This window comes from Scyliorhinus torazame, chromosome 2 (assembly GCF_047496885.1).
Source record: "Scyliorhinus torazame isolate Kashiwa2021f chromosome 2, sScyTor2.1, whole genome shotgun sequence".
NCBI lineage: Eukaryota > Metazoa > Chordata > Chondrichthyes > Carcharhiniformes > Scyliorhinidae > Scyliorhinus > Scyliorhinus torazame.
This window is the reverse complement of record NC_092708.1, coordinates 117,123,317-117,144,985: the sequence shown is the minus strand read 5'-3', so window position 1 is coordinate 117,144,985 and position 21,669 is coordinate 117,123,317. Positions and strand designations below refer to the sequence as shown.

The 21,669-nt window shown below is 48.9% G+C and overlaps 1 protein-coding gene across 2 annotated transcripts in view; it reads right to left on the bottom strand.

The window, feature by feature from the left end:
- Positions 1-21,669, bottom strand: part of cfap210 (cilia and flagella associated protein 210) — a 123,198-nt gene that overhangs the window by 26,717 nt on the left and 74,812 nt on the right. For both annotated transcript variants that reach the window (XM_072475870.1, XM_072475871.1), the window contains exons 6-9: positions 20,921-21,077; positions 14,626-14,765; positions 7,219-7,411; positions 5,293-5,457 (exon numbers count right to left, since the gene is read on the bottom strand). In XM_072475870.1, the coding sequence (XP_072331971.1) occupies positions 5,293-5,457; positions 7,219-7,411; positions 14,626-14,765; positions 20,921-21,077 (655 nt within the window). The remainder of the gene's footprint in view (positions 1-5,292; positions 5,458-7,218; positions 7,412-14,625; positions 14,766-20,920; positions 21,078-21,669) is intronic.

Below are 21,669 nucleotides of genomic sequence, written 5' to 3'. Positions count from 1 at the left end.
CTACCCCCGGGAAACGCTTTCAGGTACATGCAAGTGAGGGCGTTTGTGAGGCGGCAGGTGAGGGAATTTCCACTACTCCCGGCACAAGGGATTCAAGATAGGGTGATTTTGGGCGTATGGGTCGGAGAGGGCAAGGTGTCGGCGATATACCAGGAGATGAAAGAAGAGGGGGAGGCTTTGGTAGAGGAGCTGAAGAGTAAATGGGAAGAGGAGTTGGGGGAGGAGATTGAGGAGGGGCTATGGGCTGATGCCCTAAGTAGGGTTAATTCCTCTTCCTCGTGTGCCAGGCTTAGCCTGATACAATTTAAGGTGGTTCATAGAGCGCATATGATGGGGGCGAGACTGAGTAGGTTCTTTGGAGTGGAGGACAGATGTGGGAGGTGCTCAGGAAGTCCGGCCAACCATGTCCATATGTTTTGGTCATGTCCGGCACTGGAGGGGTTCTGGAGGGGAGTTGCGGGAACAGTATCTAAGGTGGTGAAGTCCGGGTCAAGCCAAGCTGGGGGCTAGCACTATTTGGAGTAGTGGACGAGCCAAGAGTGCAGGAGGCGAAAGAGGCCGGCATTCTGGCCTTTGCGTCCCTAGTAGCCCGACGAAGGATCTTGTTAATGTGGAAGGAGGCGAAGCCCCCCAGCGTGGAGGCCTGGATAAATGATATGGCTGGGTTTATCAAGTTGGAAAGGATAAAGTTTGCCTTGAAAGGATCTGTGCAGGGGTTCTACAGGCGGTGGCAACCGTTCCTAGACCATCTCGCGGAGCGTTAGATGAAGGTCGGACAGCAGCAGCAGCAACCCGGGGGGGTGGGGGGGAGGGGGGTTCCTGTGGGGGGCATGTGAGCAAGAAAGCACATGAATGATCCGGAAACTGACATGTACGGGAAGAATCCATTGTACAAAGTTCTGTATTTTATTGACTTGCCATGTTCATGTCTTGCCACGCGAGTTCTTTTCTTTGTTACGGGGGGGCGGGGGGGGTGCTTCCTCAGGCACCTCCGCATACCTCCTGTCTACCCTCACCATCTCCCCCACCAGCCTCTCCCTCTGCTCCCTCCTCTCCTTGTGGGCCCTAATGGAGATCAGCTCTCCCCTAACCACCACCTTCAGCGCCTCCTATACCATCCCCACTCGGACCTCCCCATTATCGTTGACCTCCAGGTACCTCGCTATGCTTCTTCGGACCCACTCACTCACCTCCTCGTCCGACAACAGCCCCACCTCCAAGCGCCACAACAGGCGCTGGTCCCTCTCCTCCCCCAGCTCTAAGTCCACCCAATGCGGGGCGTGATCTGAAATGGCTATCGCCGAGTACTCGGCATCCTCTACTCTCGCTATCAGCGCCCTGCTCAAAATAAAAAAGTCGATCCGGGAATAAGCCTTATGGACATGTGAGAAGAATGAAAATTCCCTAGCCCCCGGCCTTGCAAATCTCCAAGGGTCCACCCCTCCCATCTGGTCCATAAACCCCCTCAGCGCTTTAGCCGCCGCTGGCTTCCTACCCGTCCTAGACCTGGAGCGATCCAGTGCCGGATCCAACACCGTGTTAAAGTCTCCCCCCATTATCAAGCCCCCCACTTCCAAGTCTGGGATCGGACCCAACATGCGCCGCATAAAACCCGCATCGTCCCAGTTCGGGGCATACACATTGACCAGTACCACCCTCTCTCCCTGCAGCTTACCACTTACCATTATGTACCTACCGCCATTATCTGCCACAATGCTCGATGCCTCGAACGACACCTTCTTTCCCACCAAGATCGCCACCCCTCGATTTTTGGCATCCAGCCCCGAATGAAACACCTGACCTACCCACCCTTTCCTCAATCTTACCTGGTCTGCCACCTTCAGGTGTGTCTCCTGGAGCATAACCACATCCGCCTTCAGCCCCTTCAGGTGCGCGAACACCCGGGCCCGCTTGACCGGCCCGTTCAGTCCCCTTACATTCCAGGTTATCAGCCGGATCGGGGGCTACCCGCCCCCCTCCCCCGCCGACTAGCCATAACCCCTCCTTGGCCAGCCACGCGCCCGCACCCCACGCCCGGCCCGTTCCCCACGGCGGCAGTCCCCTCACCCCCGACTCGGGCCTCCCCCTCCCCGCGGGGCCCCATCTCACTGCCGGCTATTCACCCCTGTTCCATTTGCTTACATCCCCGCCAAGAGCCCCCCCCGACCAACCCAACCAAAACAGTGCCCAACCCGCCCTAACCACCGTCACTGAACCAGAAAGAAAAAAAAAACACGAGCAAAGGACCCCCCCTCAAAAAGTAACATATCAACCGCAATCCCCAAGCGCCCATCACGACCCTCAATCTGTGTCCAGGTTCTTGGCCTGAACAAAGGTCCACGCTTCCTCCGGAGACTCAAAATAATGGTGCCAGTCCTTGTAGGTGACCCACAGTCGCGCCGGCTGCAACATGCCAAACGTCACCCCCTTCCTGTGCAGCACCGCCTTCGCTCGATTGTACCCGGACCTCCTCTTCGCCACCTCCGCACTCCAGTCCTGGTATATTCGAACCTCCGTGTTCTCCCACCTGCTGCTCCTCTCCTTCTTGGCCCACCTGAGCACATACTTCCGATCAGCGAACCGATGAAACCGCACCAGCACCGCCCGCGAAGGCTCGTTAGCCTTGGGCGTCCTCGCCAGCACTCTCTGGGCCCCTTCCAGCTCCAGGGGCCCCTAGAAGGACCCCGCTCCCATCAGCGAGTTCAACATGGTGACCACATAGGCCCCCACGTCCAGCCCCTCCAGCCCCTCTGGGAGTCCCAGAATCCGCAAATTCTTCCGCCTCGACCGATTCTCCATCTCCTTGAACCGCTCCGGACATTTCTTGTGGAGCGCCTCGTGCACCGCCACCTTTACTGCCAGGCCTAAGATCTCGTCCTCGTTGTCGGAGATCTTTTGTCGGGCCTCGCGGATCGCCACCCCCGGGCCGTCTGTGTCTCCAACAGCTTATCGATAGACGCCTTCATCGGCTCAAGCAGGTCCGCTTTAATCTCCCTGAAGCAGCGCTGGATAACCTCCTGTTGCTCCTGCGCCCACTGCATCCACGCTGCCTGGTCCCCGCCTGCCGCAATTTTGTTCTTCTCCCCTCGCACCTTCTTCGGGTCCACCACCGCTTTTTTAGTCGCCCCGCTCCTGGTAAAAGCCATATACTGACGGGGAACTATTGTACTCTCCTTCCCACCGTAGGAAACGTCGAAAAAATTCCATTGGGGGCCCTGAAAAGAGCCCAAAAGTCTGTTTTTTGCGGGAGCTGCCAAATGTGCGACTTAGCTCCACATAGCCGCAACCGGAAGTCGGAGGAGTGCTTTTAGAGAGAAGGGAATCAATCTCAGGATGGCAGGGGGAATGGAGGAATCTGATCAATCTCAGGGGTGGGGGTTGATGTTGGCGCACCTCAGGGAGACTGAAGAAAGGGTGATGCCAATTATAGGGTCTCGGTTGGGGCTCTGATCCTTGATGCTTTAGTGGCAGGGGTGAGGTGAGGGGGGGGGGGGGGGGGGGGGAGGGGGGGTGATGCGGTGTGGAGATCAGAGGTCTGGAGGCCCAGGTAGCCTTAGGCAGGGTGAGGAATCGGAGGCTTGACAGGATGGAGTGGAGAGCTGGGAAAGGGATTGGGAGCCTGGGCAAGGGAGAGGGTTGGTCTTCTGGGGAAATAGTCTAATCACTGGATTCAGCAGGTATATGAAATGCACTCATCTCATGAATCCAACAGGCCTTACCTGAATACAGTTGCTGCATCCCAACAGGATCCCACAGTTACACTGAAAACTGAGTAACATCAAGGTTCACAGCTTTAGATTTAAAGAGCGTGATCTACCGGCTGTCTTGCGCCCAAACGTCAGTGTGGCACAGCTGGTAGATGCCGGGAGATCCCTCTTCTGGGATCTACCCTGCTCGCCATGCCTCGCGAGACCTATCACGATCTTGCAAGGCGTCATGTTCTGAATCCTGCCCATTGTGGGCGGGATCACTATTTTGCAAATCTGCATATTACAGTGAGACAGCTAGCTGCTGGGGTCTAACCCCTTTGCTTCGGCGACCTTGGGCGGGTGCCGTTCAGTGCTGATCTTCACATACAAGGGACTAGACAGAACGGCACTGGTGGGGGTCTCCCAGGTGAGTGAAGAATCCCAGGTGCTTGGCCTCTGGGCAGGGTGGCACCCTGGCATTGCTGATGCCACCTGGACACCCTTGCACTGCCAGAAAGGCACTCAGGTGGCAGTTCCAACCCAGCATCCTGACAGTGTCAGCCTGGCATCCTGGCAGTGCCACCTGGGTGCCAACTTGGCACTGCCAAGGTGCCCAGTGGCACTTCCAGCTGGCAGCTGCACTGCCAAGGTGTCAGTGCCAAGGTTCCAGGCTGGCATTTTTCCCATGTCGGGGATCGGGCCCGGGCTGCCCTGCGCATGTTCAGTGGTGTGCAGTGGGGGAGGATCCTCGAGGACTCCCTTATAGATGAGTTGGGGATTTGGGGGTTCAGGGGTTGCAGGGGTTGAGAGAGCGGGATACCATTTAAAAATGGCGTTCAGATTTCCTCCTGCATTGAAGAGTTTCGTTGAGTGGAGCTCCTCGGTGCAGGAAATGAGACTAAGTATGGCCTCGTCGGGGAGTTCCCCGCTGAGTCCCTGAATTGAACCAGAGTCCCGATAGCATGGTGTTTCTCAGCACATTCCGGAGCCTGTTCAGGTACACTGAGGGAGAATTCAGAATGTCCATTCACAAACAAGCATGTCTTTAGGGACTTATGGGAGGAAACCGGAGCACCCAGAGGAAACCCACGCAGGCACGGGGAGAACGTGTAGACTCTGCACAGACAGTGACCCAAGCTGGAAATCGAAACCGGGTCCCTGGCGCTGTGAAGCAACTGTGCTAACCACTGTGCTACCGTGCCACCCACAACCTGTGCATATTGTTAATAGATAAAGAGTTTTCATTTATGCTGCCAGTTATTAGTAGATGTAATTTTAGTTGTTCTTTGTCGTGCTGTCTGACAATATATATAAAAATATGTAATTAATGTTTTAATTAGGAGAGAACCACATTGTTCCGCATATTTTTATCAATTGGAAGCTATACCTTAAGCAATATTTTGCTGCTTGGTAATCTCAGCACACACGTGGAAGGAAGGGTAAAATATTAGTCTGGTACCTTGCTGCTTACTATCCAAGCTCACAGGTACAGAATGGCTACTTGATAAGGAAGTGGAAAGATAGAGCTGTACCCCAGAATGAACTCTACTTTCAGGAGAGGAAGAAAATCAATTAGGAAGTTGCAAGGAAGAATAAAATTTACCATTTGTTCAACGAGGAAGGATTGCACACCCCCATTCTCTCCTCGGGCTTTTAGCCTTTTCTTACTTTCTTGTTCGTGATGTAAATAATCTGCCTCCATCTTGGCATGAAGAACTTCCTTTGCTTGTATTTTTGCTTCCTTTTCCTTCTCCTCGTGCGCTTTCATCTGAATGCACATTACTTAATTCAGATACTTTACACCACAGTGGATTCATAAAAGATCACAAATTTGATTAACTGTTGCCTCTGAAGAGTTGTGTTTTAATATCACCACTATGTTCTCCAATTGTAACACAAAACATTTTTAAGTTGCCCTCATTTCTATTTTTTCCATATTCACATGTAATGTTCAAATTTCTGAAAATATCCTTGCAAAAATTGTGAATCGGTGAAGGTCTAAAACATTTATGTGGTTCGTTTAATAGATAATGGCAAACATATGGTGTATTTTGACTGTGCATCCTTAGCATCTATCTGCATCACAGATGACGTAGATGCATAGATGAGGGAAGGTGAATAATTGATTCAGAATGGTGAATGTTTGAAATGAATTACATGAGATGGTGATGAAACAAGCATTTTGTGAGAAAGTCAATGTAGTCAATTAACCATGTAATCTCGTCTTGAACTCAAAGGATGTGGATGGGAAATGGGAGGGGGTGGATGTAAGTGAGCCAGCAGTGAAGTGCCATGGACAAAGTGGAGGGGAGTGGTGCAATGGGAAATGGGAAGAGAAAAGTGAGACAACGGTGAAGGAAGTGGCAAGGAGCCACAAGGGAAGCAGGAGGGAATGGGCTGATGCAAAGGAATGACAAAAGAAGTGGGTAAAGGCCGTGGGCGGGTGGTAGTGAGGCAAATGGAGGGAAAGGGGAAGCAAGCTAGTAACGAAGGGTGGGGCAAAGAGCTTCAGGTGGAGCCAACAAGGGGAGAACTGGGGGAAGTGCTGAAGGGAGTGAGGGAGAGCAACAAAGACAGTGGGGGTGAGAGATGTATGGAGTGAATGGAAGTGGGAGGGAACCACATCAGTGCTGTGTTTTCTCTTCTGTTTTAGTTCACTCTTCGTCATCTGTGATGCAGGTAGATGCCGAGGATGCACAGTCAGTGACACCACATATGCAGACAATGCTCCCCCTGGTGCTGTGGTACAAATAAACCCAACCTCTAATTTAAAGGTAAATTGGGTGTGGTGCATAACAGATAGTGGAGATCTCATGGGGAAGTGGGTAGCAACCCTTCCTCTGAGCCAGAAATTCTGGATTCAAGTCATACTCCAGGACTTGATAGCCAAGGAAGGTCTGTTCATTACACAGCCAAACAGGTTGGGTGTCAATTTGTTAATCCTTCCAACATGCACCAATGGCAGATGGTATCTGTAGTGGAGATTCCTGGTCAGCTATGTGATAGAAAGAAATTGGAGTCTCTACCTTCTCTATCCACAGATCCAGGCTACAACATACATGTAAAAGTGTACGTTGCCACAGCCACTTGGACTCTTTGGTGGATTGAGGGGAGGGAGAATGTTGGCTGGACGGTTGATGTGGATCAGATTGGTGCCAACAACATGGGGTTTGAACTCTGTTCTGGCTGGGGTGGATTCAGGACCTGCCTCCTTGCACTACCTAGGAGAGGTCATGGTGCTAGGAGTCATTCTTATCTATAACATACGCTAACTGTGCCCATTGGAATGACCTAATTGCGCCCCAAAATCTACCCATTATGACTCTGTATTCATCGTGAGGTCAGGCAGAGAACTTAAGAAGAAGAAGCTTAAAGAGTGGCCAGCTTATAATGCCCATTTTGGCTCTTGCCCAAATAGAGTTTTGCCTGTATGGTTATGGGATAGATGAGTTGTCGCAATGGGAAAAATACAGAATATGTAAAAACAGAATTACATCATCTGTAACATCATAACATATAAGGAAGTTACCATCATAATTCTGTATTCTTCAATTGCCTTCAAATCTGTCTTTTGTTTTTGTTCCTTTTCTTTTATTTCCATATCTTTTTTAGCTTCCATCTCTGCTGCGGCCTTGGCAATGCGGTGCATTTCACCCTCTGCTTCCTCTTTAATCTGTTCACTTATAATCTTTACCATCAGTTTTCTATGATCCTCTTTCTCCCTGGAGTGATCAGGTAAGCACAAAATGATCACATTCCATTACAGCAGATATTTTATAGAACATAGAACATAGAACAATACAGCGCAGTACAGGCCCTTCGGCCCACGATGTTGCACCGAAACAAAAGCCATCTAACCTACACTATGCCATTATCATCCATATGTTTATCCAATAAACTTTTAAATGCCCTCAATGTTGGCGAGTTCACTACTGTAGCAGGTAGGGCATTCCACGGCCTCACTACTCTTTGCGTAAAGAACCTACCTCTGACCTCTGTCCTATATCTATTACCCCTCAGTTTAAAGTTATGTCCCCTCGTGCCAGCCATATCCATCCGCGGGAGAAGGCTCTCACTGTCCACCCTATCCAACCCCCTGATCATTTTGTATGCCTCTATTAAGTCTCCTCTTAACCTTCTTCTCTCCAACGAAAACAACCTCAAGTCCATCAGCCTTTCCTCATAAGATTTTCCCTTCATACCAGGCAACATCCTGGTAAATCTCCTCTGCACCCGCTCCAAAGCCTCCACGTCCTTCCTATAATGCGGTGACCAGAACTGTACGCAATACTCCAAATGCGGCCGTACCAGAGTTCTGTACAGCTGCAACATGACCTCCCGACTCCGGAACTCAATCCCTCTACCAATAAAGGCCAACACTCCATAGGCCTTCTTCACAACCCTATCAACCTGGGTGGCAACTTTCAGGGATCTATGTACATGGACACCTAGATCCCTCTGCTCATCCACACTTTCAAGAACTTTACCATTAGCCAAATATTCCGCATTCCTGTTATTCCTTCCAAAGTGAATCACCTCACACTTCTCTACATTAAACTCCATTTGCCACCTCTCAGCCCAGCTCTGCAGCTTATCTATATCCCTCTGTAACCTGCTACATCCTTCCACACTATCGACAACACCACCGACTTTAGTATCGTCTGCAAATTTACTCACCCACCCTTCTGCGCCTTCCTCTAGGTCATTGATAAAAATGACAAACAGCAACGGCCCCAGAACAGATCCTTGTGGTACTCCACTTGTGACTGTACTCCATTCTGAACATTTCCCATCAACCACCACCCTCTGTCTTCTTTCAGCTAGCCAATTTCTGATCCACATCTCTAAATCACCCTCAATCCCCAGCCTCCGTATTTTTTGCAATAGCCTACCGTGGGGAAACTTATAAAACGCTTTGCTGAAATCCATATACACCACATCAACTGCTCTACCCTCGTCGACCTGTTCAGTCACCTTCTCAAAGAACTCAATAAGGTTTGTGAGGCATGACCTACCCTTCACAAAGCCATGCTGACTATCCCTGATCATATTATTCCTATCTAGATGATTATAAATCTTGTCCCTTATAATCCCCTCCAAGACTTTACCCACTACAGACGTGAGGCTCACCGGTCTATAGTTGCCGGGGTTGTCTCTGCTCCCCTTTTTGAACAAAGGGACCACATTTGCTGTCCTCCAGTCCTCTGGCACTATTCCTGTAGCCAATGATGACATAAAAATCAAAGCCAAAGGTCCAGCAATCTCTTCCCTGGCCTCCCATAGAATCCTAGGATAAATCCCATCAGGTCCCGGGGACTTATCTATTTTCAGCCTGTCCAGAATTGCCAACACCTCTTCCCTACGTACCTCAATGCCATCTATTCTATTAGCCTGGGGCTCAGCATTCTCCTCCACAACATTATCTTTTTCCTGAGTGAATACTGACGAAAAATATTCATTTAGTATCTCACCTATCTCTTCAGACTCCACACACAATTTCCCATCCCTGTCCTTGACTGGTCCTACTCTTTCCCTAGTCATTCGCTTATTCCTGACATACCTATAGAAAGCTTTTGGGTTTTCCTTGATCCTTCCTGCCAAATACTTCTCATGTCCCCTCCTTGCTCGTCTTAGCTCTCTCTTTAGATCCTTCCTCGCTACCTTGTAACTATCCATCGCCCCAACCAAAACTTCACACTTCATCTTCACATAGGCCTCCTTCTTCCTCTTAACAAGAGATTCCACTTCCTTGGTAAACCACGGTTCCCTCGCTCGACGCCTTCCTCCCTGTCTGACCGGTACATACTTATCAAGAACACGCAGTAGCTGATCCTTGAACAAGCCCCACTTATCCAGTGTGCCCAACACTTGCAGCCTACTTCTCCACCTTATCCCCCCCAAGTCACGTCTAATGGCATCATAATTGCCCTTCCCCCAGCTATAACTCTTGCCCTGCGGTGTATACTTATCCCTTTCCATCATTAACGTAAACGTCACCGAATTGTGGTCACTGTCCCCAAAGTGCTCTCCTACCTCCAAATCCAACACCTGGCCTGGTTCATTACCCAAAACCAAATCCAACGTGGCCTCGCCTCTTGTTGGCCTGTCAACATATTGTTTCAGGAAACCCTCCTGCACACACTGTACAAAAAACGACCCATCTATTGTACTCGAACTATATATTTTCCAGTCAATATTTGGAAAGTTAAAGTCTCCCATAATAACTACCCTGTTACTTTCGCTCATATCCAGAATCATCTTCGCCATCCTTTCCTCTACATCCCTAGAACTATTAGGAGGCCTATAAAAAACTCCCAACAGGGTGACCTCTCCTTTCCTGTTTCTAACTTCAGCCAATACTACCTCGGAAGAAGAGTCCCCATCTAGCATCCTCTCCGCCACCGTAATACTGCTCTTGACTAGCAGCGCCACACCTCCCCCTCTTTTGCCTCCTTCTCTGAGCTTACTAAAACACCTAAACCCCGGAACCTGCAACATCCATTCCTGTCCCTGCTCTATCCATGTCTCCGAAATGGCCACAACATCGAAGTCCCAGGTACCAACCCACGCTGCCAGTTCCCCTACCTTGTTTCGTATACTCCTGGCATTGAAGTAGACACACTTCAAACCACCTACCTGAACGCTGGCCCCCTCCTGCGACGTCAAATCTGTGCTCCTGACCTCTATATTCTCATTCTCCCTTACCCTAAAACTACAATCCAGGTTCCCATGCCCCTGCTGCATTAGTTTAAACCCCCCCAAAGAGCACTAACAAATCTCCCCCCCAGGATATTTGTGCCCCTCAGGTTCAGATGTAGACCATCCTGTCTGTAGAGGTCCCACCTTCCCCAGAAAGAGCCCCAGTTATCCAAAAATCTGAAACCCTCCCGCCTGCACCATCCCTGTAGCCACGTGTTTAAATGCTCTCTCTCCCTATTCCTCATCTCACTATCACGTGGCACGGGCAACAACCCAGAGATAACAACTCTGTTTGTTCTAGTTCTGAGCTTCCATCCTAGCTCCCTGAAAGCCTGCCTGACATCCTTGTCCCCTTTCCTACCTATGTCGTTGGTGCCAATGTGGACCACGACTTGGGGCTGCTCCCCCTCCCCCCTAAGGACCCGGAAAACACGATCCGAGACATCACGTACCCTTGCACCTGGGAGGCAACATACCAAACGTGAGTCTCTCACGCTCCCACAAAATCTCCTATCTGTGCCCCTGACTATAGAGTCCCCAATTACTAATGCTCTGCTCCTCTCCCCCCTTCCCTTCTGAGCAACAGGGACAGACTCCGTGCCAGAAGCCCGTACCCCATGGCTTACCCCTGGTAAGTCCCCCCCCCCACAAGTATCCAAAGCGGTATACTTGTTTCTCAGGGGAACGACCGCAGGGGATCCCTGCACTGACTGTTTTTTCCCAGTCCCTCTTACAGTTACCCACCTATCTCCAATCTTTGGTGTAACTAATTCCCTGAAGCTGCTATCTATGACCCCTTCTGCCTCCCGAATGATCCGAAGTTCTTCCAACTCCAGCTCCAGTTCCCTAACTCGGTCTTGGAGGAGCTGGAGATGGCAGCACTTCCTGCAGGTAAAATCAGCAGGGACACTAACTGCATCCCTCACCTCAAACATCCTGCAGGAGGAACATTGCACTCCCTTCCCTGCCATTCCTCTAACTTTCTACCAAGATCTGGCTAACAACTAAATTAAATTTTTATAAAAAATAATAATAATATAAAATATGGTACTTACCTCAGACCAATGGGTTTTATTATTAGGTTAGAGGAGGAGGGCGGGTGGGAGACACTACACGTGTAGTGTCTCGGGTTTCCTCTCCACCAGAATTTATTGGTGAGGGTCTTCCCAGACGTCCGCGGGTCGACTTCCTGATCCCGCCTAAAAAACTAATTTAAAAAAAAAGAAAAATTCTCAGCTCCTGCTGAAATTGACTAACCAGCCAGCTGTTCTCACGCCGCCGAAATCGACTGGCCTGCCCCTGCAAAGACAAGTGCTTTTAAAGGTTGACTTACCTCCCAGCAACCTCCTTCCGCAGTGCTCCCGCTGAAACTGACTCACCAGCTGTTCTCCCGCCGCCGAAATCGACTGGCCTGCCCCTGCAAAGACAAGTGCTTTTAAAGGTTGACTTACCTCCCAGCAACCTCCTTCCGCAATGCTCCCGCTGAAACTGACTCACCAGCTGTTCTCCCGCCGAAATCGACTGGCCTGCCCCTGCAAAGACAAGTGTTTTTAAAGGTTGACTTACCTCCCAGCAACCTCCTTCCGCAATGCTCCCGCTGAAACTGACTCACCAGCTGTTCTCCCGCCGAAATCGACTGGCCTGCCCCTGCAAAGACAAGTGCTTTTAAAGGTTGACTTACCTCCCAGCAACCTCCTTCCGCAATGCTCCCGCTGAAACTGACTCACCAGCTGTTCTCACGCCGCCGAAATCGACTGGCCTGCCCCTGCAAAGACAAGTGCTTTTAAAGGTTGACTTACCTCCCAGCAACCTCCTTCCGCAGTGCTCCCGCTGAAACTGACTCACCAGCTGTTCTCCCACCGCCGAAATCGACTGGCCTGCCCCTGCAAAGACAAGTGCTTTTAAAGGTTGACTTACCTCCCAGCAACCTCCTTCCGCAGTGCTCCCGCTGAAACTGACTCACCAGCTGTTCTCCCGCCGCCGAAATCGACTGGCCTGCCCCTGCAAAGACAAGTGCTTTTAAAGGTTGACTTACCTCCCAGCAACCTCCTTCCGCAATGCTCCCGCTGAAACTGACTCACCAGCTGTTCTCCCGCCGAAATCGACTGGCCTGCCCCTGCAAAGACAAGTGCTTTTAAAGGTTGACTTACCTCCCAGCAACCTCCTTCCGCAATGCTCCCGCTGAAACTGACTCTGACTCAGTTATAGTTGTGCCATTTAATTAAAAGCTTTGAATAAACAACAATGTATAAAATATGGAGAAACCAATGGTTATGAAAAAGCCACAAATTTTATAATGGCAATAAAAGTTTATCATATACTTATGAATATGGAGGTAAGGTAGGTGGTTGAATTAATAATCTCATTGATTGATGGGATAGGCTCAAGGCGTTGACTGCCTTGGCATTACATCACAAAACAGATAGTATTATACCTCAGGTTTCACACAAATTCCCTCGTGTTGAAATGAGAATAGTTCCTTGAGTAGAGCTTTGTTAACTCAAAAACCTCTGAAATTATCATTTTGCACAGTCCATGCTTTCAAAGATGTTCCTTTGTGTCTGATTTGTATTGGCTCGATTGGATTATGGCACTTCTATGAAACTTGTAATAGCTGATTTCAGGTAACATTTTAGCTAACATGTTTAACAATTTAATTTTGTCCCCAACGGCACACCACTCAATTCTACAAAGACAGTATTGAAATTTGATGCAGAGAGCATACTTTTTATTATTGTTCAGAGCCTTTTTCCTCACAAGGAAGGAGAAAAACTATTCCACTCATGGATCCAGCCCAGACTTTAGAGATGGCGGAAAGGATTCATGATAATAGTTCATGGGATGAAGAACTTCTGTTATGAAGACGATTGGAGATGTTGTGGCTGTTTCTTGTGGGGAAAAGAAGGCTCAGAGGAGATTACATGGAGGTATTCAAAATCATGTGAGGTCTGGGAAAAGTAGACAGGAGGAAGCTATCTACTCTTTCCAGAGGGATGGAGTTTAAGACTAGGGAGGTAATGCTGCAACTGTATAAGGTGTTAGTGAGGCCACACCTGGAGTATTGTGTTCAGTTTTGGTCTCCTTACCTGAGAAAGGACATACTGGCTCTGGAGGGTATGCAGAGGAGATTCATAGGTTAATCCCAGAGTTGAGTGGGTGGATTACGAGGAGAGGTTGAGTAGACTGGGACTGTGCTCGTTGGAATTTAGAAGGATGAGGGGGGATCTTATAAAAACATATAAAATTATGAAGGAAACAAATAGGATAGATGCGGGGAGGCTGTTTCCACTGGTGCGTGAAAGCAGAACTAGGGGGCATAGCCTCAAAATAAGGGGAAGTAGATTTAGGACTGAGCTTAGGAGAAACTTCTTCACCCAAAGGGTTGTGAATCTATGGAATTCCCTGCCCAGTGAAGCAGTTGAGGTTCCTTCTTAAATGTTTTCAAGATAAAGATAGATAGTTTTTTTAAGAATAAAGGGATTAAGGGTTATGGTGTTCGGCCAAGAAAATGGAGCTGAGTCCACAAAAGATCAGCCATGATCTCATTGAATGGAGGAGCAGGCTTGAAGAGCCAGATGGCCTCTCCTGCTCCTAGTTCTTATGAAACTGTTCCCACTCGTGAAGGGATCAAGAATGAGAAGGCAGATTTAAATAAATTGGCAAAATATTATTGGGGCAAAATTGGGGCTGGTTTAGCACAGTGGGCTACAACTGGCTTGTAATGCAGAACAATGCCAGCAGCGTGGATTCAATTCCCGTACTGGCCTCCCTGAACAGGCGCTGGAATGTGGCGACTAGGGGCTTTTCACAGTAACTTCATTGAAGCCTACGTGTGACAATAAGCGATTATTATTATTACAATTAAAAGGAGTAAGAAAACATGAGGAAAAATCTTTATCATGTAACAAGTGATTGGGTCTGGAATGTATTGCCTGAGAGTACTCAGGTGGAGGCAGGTTCAATTGAGGCATTCAAAAGGGAATTAGACTGTTATTTGTAAAGGAGGAATGTGCAGGGTTATCGGAAGAAGATTGGAGAATGGCACTAGGTGAATGACTCATTCAGGGAGCTGGTGCAGACATGATGGGCCGAAGGGACTCATTATGGGGGATAACAATTATATGATTCATACAAGTTGGCCCTACTAGATTACTGTGCCTGTGTACAGAAAGTGTTGAAGGACCCGTGCACATCAGCAAAATCAGCTGAGTACTACAAAAGAGAGGAAATTGCTTACCTGTCTATTTCTGCTTGTTTTTGTTTCCGAAGCTTTAACATTTTTTGTTTTGCTGAAACAAATAACCTGATATCCTCATCTTCCAATTCTTCTTTTTGCTTTTCCAGTGCTTTAATGATGTTCATATTCGCAATATATGCCTGAAATAGAATATCACACATTTACAATACATTAAAGTCAACATTTCTCCAGAATTCCAGTGATTTATTTAGTTGAGCTTAGTTGTTCAAGAAGGTCAATAGTGCAAGTCAGTATAAATCATAGGACATCATTTTGAACCGACATAGGTTGCTGTTCAGTTTTGATATACCCACATAGTGGTATAATGGCCTTGGAAAAGGTCCAGAGAAAAGTTACAAGAAAGGTCCCTAGTTTGAAGAACCTCAGCTACCCTGACAGATTCAAAGACCTTGGTGTATTAGAACAGTGTAGACTTGCAGGTGATCGGATAGGGATCTGCAGTATAATAGAAGGGGCAGCACGGTAGCCTTGTGGATAGTACAATTGCTTCACAGCTCCAGGGTCCCAGGTTCGATTCCGGCTTGGGTCACTGTCTGTGCGGAGTCTGCACATCCTCCCCGTGTGTGCGTGGGTTTCCTCCGGGTGCTACGGTTTCCTCCCACAGTCCAAAGATGTGCAGGTTAGGTGGATTGGCCATGATAAATTGCCCTTAGTGTCCAAAATTGCCCTTAGTGTTGGGTGGGGTTACTGGGTTATGGGGATAGGATGGAGGTGTGGGCTTAGGTAGGGTGCTCTTTCCAAGAGCCGGTGCAGACTCGATGGGCCGAATGGCCTCCTTCTGTACTGTAAATTCTATGATGATCTATGATGAGAAGGGTTGGATAGAGATCCCACTGATTGACAGTTCCAATCTAATAGGTTGGGGAGGGCCAGAATATATTAGTTTAAATGTTGTAAGAGTGGGAATAGACTGCATGCTCAGTAGTTATTTTTTTCTCAGGGAATTGTGGGGCTTTGGAATATATTACCAGCTGGTGTGGTGGGTACTGACTGTAATGATATGCAGTAACAGTGTATACAGTCTCCAACCTCTAGGTGCCATGTTAGAGGAACAGGAGGACACAGGAACTGGACAAAACCAGTCTTGGTCAGAGTTACAGAAGCTGTTAGTAGCATGGTTAGAAGCTCTACAGTTTGGTGAGAAATAGTTTAGTCTAGGGAAGTTGGTGGTGGCTCCGGATCTGATAAACAAGGTTTTTGAGGAATTTTATGAGAGGTTGTACAGGTCAGAGCCACCTGGGGGAGACCGTGAGATGCAGGAATTTCTAGATGGGTTGGAGTACCCGAGGTTAGGGGAGGGGGACAGGGCTACATTAGAAGGAGCAATAGTGGAGCAGGAGATAAAGGATGCGATTGGGAGGATGCAGTTGGGGAAGGTGGCAGGGCCGGATGGGTTTCCGGTGGAATATTATAAAAAATTCAATGACAAGCTGGCACCCCTGATGGTGGGGATGTTTGAGGAGACGATAGGGAAGGGGGTGTTGCCACAAACTTTGGGGCAGGAATCGATTTCCCTGTTGCTAAAAAAAGATAAGGATCCGACGGAGTGTGGGTCGTATAGGCCCATAATCGCTTCTGAATGTGGACGCAAAAGTATTGGCGAAGGTGCTGGCGGGTAGGCTGGAGGAGTGCCTCCCGAAGGTGATAGGTGAAGATCAGACGGGGTTCGTGAGAGGGAGGCAGCTCTTTTTAAACGTTAGAAGGGTATTGAACGTCGTTATGGCACCGGCAGAGGGGAAGGAAACAGAGGTGGTTGTGGCACTGGACACTGAGAAGGCGTTTAACCGGGTAAAATGAGGGTACTTGATAGCAGTTCTGGAGTGGTTTTGATTGGATCAAGAATTGTAAACTGGGTAAAGCTACAAAAGGAGCCGAGGGCGAGTGTCTGCACCAACAACATCAGCTCGAGATACTTTTCTCTCCACCATGGGACTAGGCAGAGATGTCTTATGTCCCCCCTGCTGTTTGCACTCGCGATTGAGCCATTGACCATCGCATTAAGAAGTTTGGGGGTATGGAAAGGAATGGTGTGGGGGGGGGGGGGATAGAGCATAGGGTGTCCTTATATGCCGATGACTTACTGTTATACGTGTCGGAACCGAGTGTGTCGATAGGGGGAATATTGGAGCTGCTTTGAGTGTTTGGGTCTTTCTCGGGATACAACTAAATCTAAAAAAGAGTATTCTGTGGTGTCTCAGCCGGGGGTGGGGGCAGGGGTGGGGGGGTTGCCATTCCATAGGGCAGGGACTCACTTTAGGTACCTGGGGATGCAGGTTGCCCGGGAATGGGAGGGGGGGGTGCTCCGCAGGTACAACATTTCTGGGGAGAGTGAAAGCTGATCTGGCAAGGTGGGATGGTCTCCCTCTGTCACTGGCGGGTCGGGTACAGGCGGTTAAAATGAACGTGTTGTCACGATTCTGTTTATCTTTCAATGCCTACCGATTTTCCTGCCAAAGGCTTTTTTCAGAGAGATTGAGGGAAGGATTACGTTGTTCGTATGGGGAGGGAAGGTGGCTAGAGTTAGAAAGGTGCTGCTACAGAGGGGAAGGCAGGCAGGGGGTTTGGGTCTTCCGAACCTGATGTATTACTACTGGGCGGCGAACGTGGAGAAGGTGCGGAGCTGGGTCAGAGGGGTTGATTCCCAGTGGGTCAGAATGGAGGAGAGTTTGTGCAGGGGGTCGGGATTGAAAGCACTAGCAACAGCGCCGCTCCCGATAGCCCCGGGGAAATACACAGGGAGTCCGGTAATAATAGCTTCATTGAGAATTTGGAGGCAGTTTCGCCAACACTTTGGGTTGGGGGCAAGGTCAAGGGAAATGCCGATTCAGGGGAACCACATTTGAGCCAGGGAGGTGGGATGGAAATTTTCGGAAATGGGAGGAGAAGGGGATTAAGACATTAAAAGGTTTGTTTCTTAGGGGTCGATTTGCAGGACTGAAGGAGTTGGAAGCGAAGTATGTGCTGGAGCTGAGGGAAATTTTTAGATACATGCAGGTTTGAAATTTTGCCAGAAAGGAGATACAGAGCTTCCCGGGGGAGCCGGCCTCCACATTGCTGGAGGAGGTGCTGACGACAGTGGGACTGGAGAAGGGGGTAGTGTCAGCGGTTTACGCAGGTATTTTGGAAGAGGAGAAGACACCACTGGAAGGGATCAAAGCAAAGTGGGAGGAAGAGTTGGGAGAGGACATGGAGGGGTTCTGGTGCGAGATGCTCCGGAGAGTGAATGCCTCCACCTCGTGCGCGAGGTTGGGGCTGATACAGCTGAAGGTGGCAAAAAGAGCACACCTCACGAGGGCGAGGATGAGCCGATTCTTTGAGGGAGTGGAAGATGTGTGTGAATGTTGAGGGGGGGCCCCCGCTAATCACGTTCATATGTTTTGGTCCTGTCCAAAACTAGAGGATTACTGGAAGGAGGTTTTTAGGGTAATTTCTATATGTTTTGGTCCTGTCCAAAACTAGAGGGTAATTTCTAAAGTGGTGCACGTGAAACTGGACCCGGGCCCCCGGGTGGCCATATTCGGGGTGTCGGACCAACCAGGGCTGGAAACGGGTGCGGAGGCAGATGTTGTAGCCTTCGCCTCGTTGATCGCCCGAAGGCGGATCCTGATGGGTTGGAGAGCAACCTCTCCACCCTGTGACCTGGCGTGGCGGGGGGACCTGTTGGAATTCTTGACTCCTGAGAAGGTTAAGTTTGAACTGAGGGGAAGGATGGAGGGGTTCTACAATTCATGGGCATTATTCATTTATTCATTATGCACTTTCAAGAACTGGATAACATCGAACATTAGTTTGGCGGGGTGGGGGGGTGGGGGGGGGGGGGGGGGTTGGGGGGAAGACGCGGTGTGTGCTAAGGGTGATTACTGATTCCTTTTTGTCATTTGTTTATGTGAACATGCGGGCTAATGTTTGGGGTTTGGTGGGAGGATGGGATCGTTGTTATTGATATGGGGATTGACATATTTGTTACTGATTATAGTTTATTGTTGGTGGGTGTAAATTTGGGAGAAAATGTGAAAAAGGAGAATTAAAAATATTTAAAAAAAAAAAAAAATAGTTTAGTCTATCCAGTTTATTCAACAGTAAATAACTAGTCTTGAACTAGATGTTCTGTTGTACATTGATTCATTTATTATTATAGTACACAAACATAACACTGACTGTTTGCAAGCCTACAAGAGGAAGCTGGACAGGTTTCTGACTGGGGCAGAAATTATATCATAAAGAAAGGAAGCGACTTTATAGGGAACACTTTGTCCAAGTGATCTTCTGAACTGTTTTGACTCAGAGAGAGACAAAGAAAGAAAGTCTGACAAGTGGCAAGTAACATTGGCACCACACAAGTATCAGGAAATAGCCATCTCCAACAAGAGAGAATCTAACCAATATACGCCTAAAATAGGATGTCCACCTCTGGGCTTTGTACAGCACTCCCTGCTCCACCAGCCCGGCCAACATCCTTGACACATATTTTGTTGCACTCGTTCCTTCCACACCTTCTGGCAGCCCTACAATTCGTAGGTTCTGCCACCTGGACCTGTTTTCTTGCTCCTCCACCTTCACCCTCAGCGAGTTGCATAAGTCCCCCGGGACCCCCACCTTCTCCTCCAAGGATACAATTCTGTCGCTCTAGTCAGACACCACCGTCTCCACCGCTCGTATCTTCGCCCCTTGTGCCTCAAGGCAATTCTCTACTTGCAGGGTGGCACGGTAGCACAGTGGTTAGCACTAGTGCTTCATAGCGCCAGGGTCCCATGTTCGATTCCCGGCTTGGGTAATTGTCTCTGCGAAGGCTGCACATACTCCCCGGGTGCTCCGGTTTCCTCCCATAAGTCCCGAAAGATGTGCTCGTTAGGTGAATTGGACATTCTGAATTTTCCCTCAGTGTACCCGAAGAGGCGGCGTGGCGATGAGGGGATTTTCACAGTAACTTCATTGCAGTGTTTTTTGTAAATAAATTTAGAGTACCAATTATTATTTTTTTCAATTAAGGGGCAATTTAACATGGCCAATCCACCTAACCTGCACATTTTTAGGTTGTGGGGGTGAAACCCACGCAGACATGGGGAGAATGTGCAAACTCCACCCGGACAGTGACCCAGGGCCGGGATGCGAACCTGGGTCCTCAGCGCCGCAGTCCCAGTGCTATCCACTGCGCCACATGTTGCCCTTGCAGTGTTAATGTAAGCCGACTTGAGACACTAATAAAGATTCTTCTTATTATTATTATAACTTGGTCCATCGACCCTCGCAGAGGTGCTATTGCTCCCTTGATGGCCTTCGACCAGTTCCCATGTATCTCCTTCCTTTGCAGTCAAAATTTATCTTTGATGAAGGCCATTAACTGTTCCATCTGGGCCTTTCCCACTGGCGTCGACCCATCCCTCTCCGCCATTTTCGTAATTGTTGCTGCACCAAAAGTCCCCTCCAGTTCCTTACCAGGTCTTTGACTGTTTTTTGACGGGTCTGGTTGCCAGTAGACATACCAATCCTGGATTGGCCATGCTAAATTGCCACTTAATTGGAAAAAATGAATTGGGTACTCTAAATTTATTTTTTTTAATATCTACGACACCAGGATGTTTGTAATCTTAGCCCATACAAGAATCAGTTTTGTCAAACAAAACTTGAAGAAAATGATAGCAGGCTGAAAATTCTTGGACGAGATTCTCCCATTCGGCGGCAGAGCGTCCACGCCGCTCCAGCCTCCCAACCCGGCGTGAACTATGCGCTGCGGGATCCGCGCATGCGCAGCAACCCGCGCATGCGCGGTGGCCTCCCTCGATGTGCCGTCCCCGACACAACATAGCATGGGAGTTCAGGGGACGGCGCGGGAGAAAATAGGCCCGGGCAGCGAGAGGCCGGCCTGCCAACTAGTGTTACCCTATCGCGGGCCAGGCCCCATCGGAGGCTCCCCCCCTGGGGTCGGAGCCCCACCCCCCTCCACAGGCTGTCCCCCGACCCTGCGCGCAGAGTTCCTGCTGGCTGCGACCAGGTGTGGACGGCTCCGGCGAGACTCTGCCTTTTTAGAGCTGCCGCTCAGCCCATACTGGACCGAGAATCGGCAGCCCGGCCACATACAGCTCCGCGGAGAATCGCGTGCCGGCGTCGGGGCGGCGTGGCCCGGTTGCGGGGATTCTCCAGCCCGGCCCCGGGCTGGGAGAATCCCGCCCCTTATCATAAATCAAGGATAAAGTGTACCACAATAACAAGCCACCCTGGTTCCTGAAACCAATGTCGTTCAACTCCTTTGGTTGAAAAAGTACACTGTACCTACCGTATGATTCAACATATTGTTATGTTTCTCTTGATTCTTTAGTTGTTCAATTTTATTGAGCTCCCATTGATACAGGTTTGCTAATTTCTTGATTTCTTCTCCTTCCTTTATATATTGTTGTTTCTCCTGTTCTCTTACTTGTTCATTTTCCTTTATCCTAGCATCAAAAAATTATTTTAACACCATCATTTTAAAATAAAATCAGAAGTTTACACAGCTTACACACATATCCTTTCACAAAAAGTACTTCTCAGAAAAATTATGAATGGTTGGTATTGAATATGTTAACATAGTTCAATGGAAACATCCATTAAGGTATTTTTAAAGATCCAGGTTCTCAAATCTCAAAGGGGGAAGGTGGGGATTATAACTGCTGACAGTTTGTGGTGTCAGGAGACGATAGCTCTTCTAATTGTAATACCATCCTCGGACACCTGCACCTGTCCCATGATGCTCATGGCATTTTATGTGCCCCCTCCCAACTCTTGTAAACCCATCACTGAGGGGGAGGGGTGCAAAATCCAGCCCCCTGTCTCACCATTCTTACATAGTGGGGTAAAATTCATCGTTTTTCAGACTGAAGGAACAATTCCTGAATTGAGAAAGCTTTGAAGATTATAGTTAGGATATCTGCAATGTTCTCACCTACTTCCTTTAAAACCATGAGATGGAAATCATCTGCTGCTGGGGTCTTGTCATTATTTAGTGGCACTAATTTCTTCATGACAGATATTCTGCTAACATTAGTT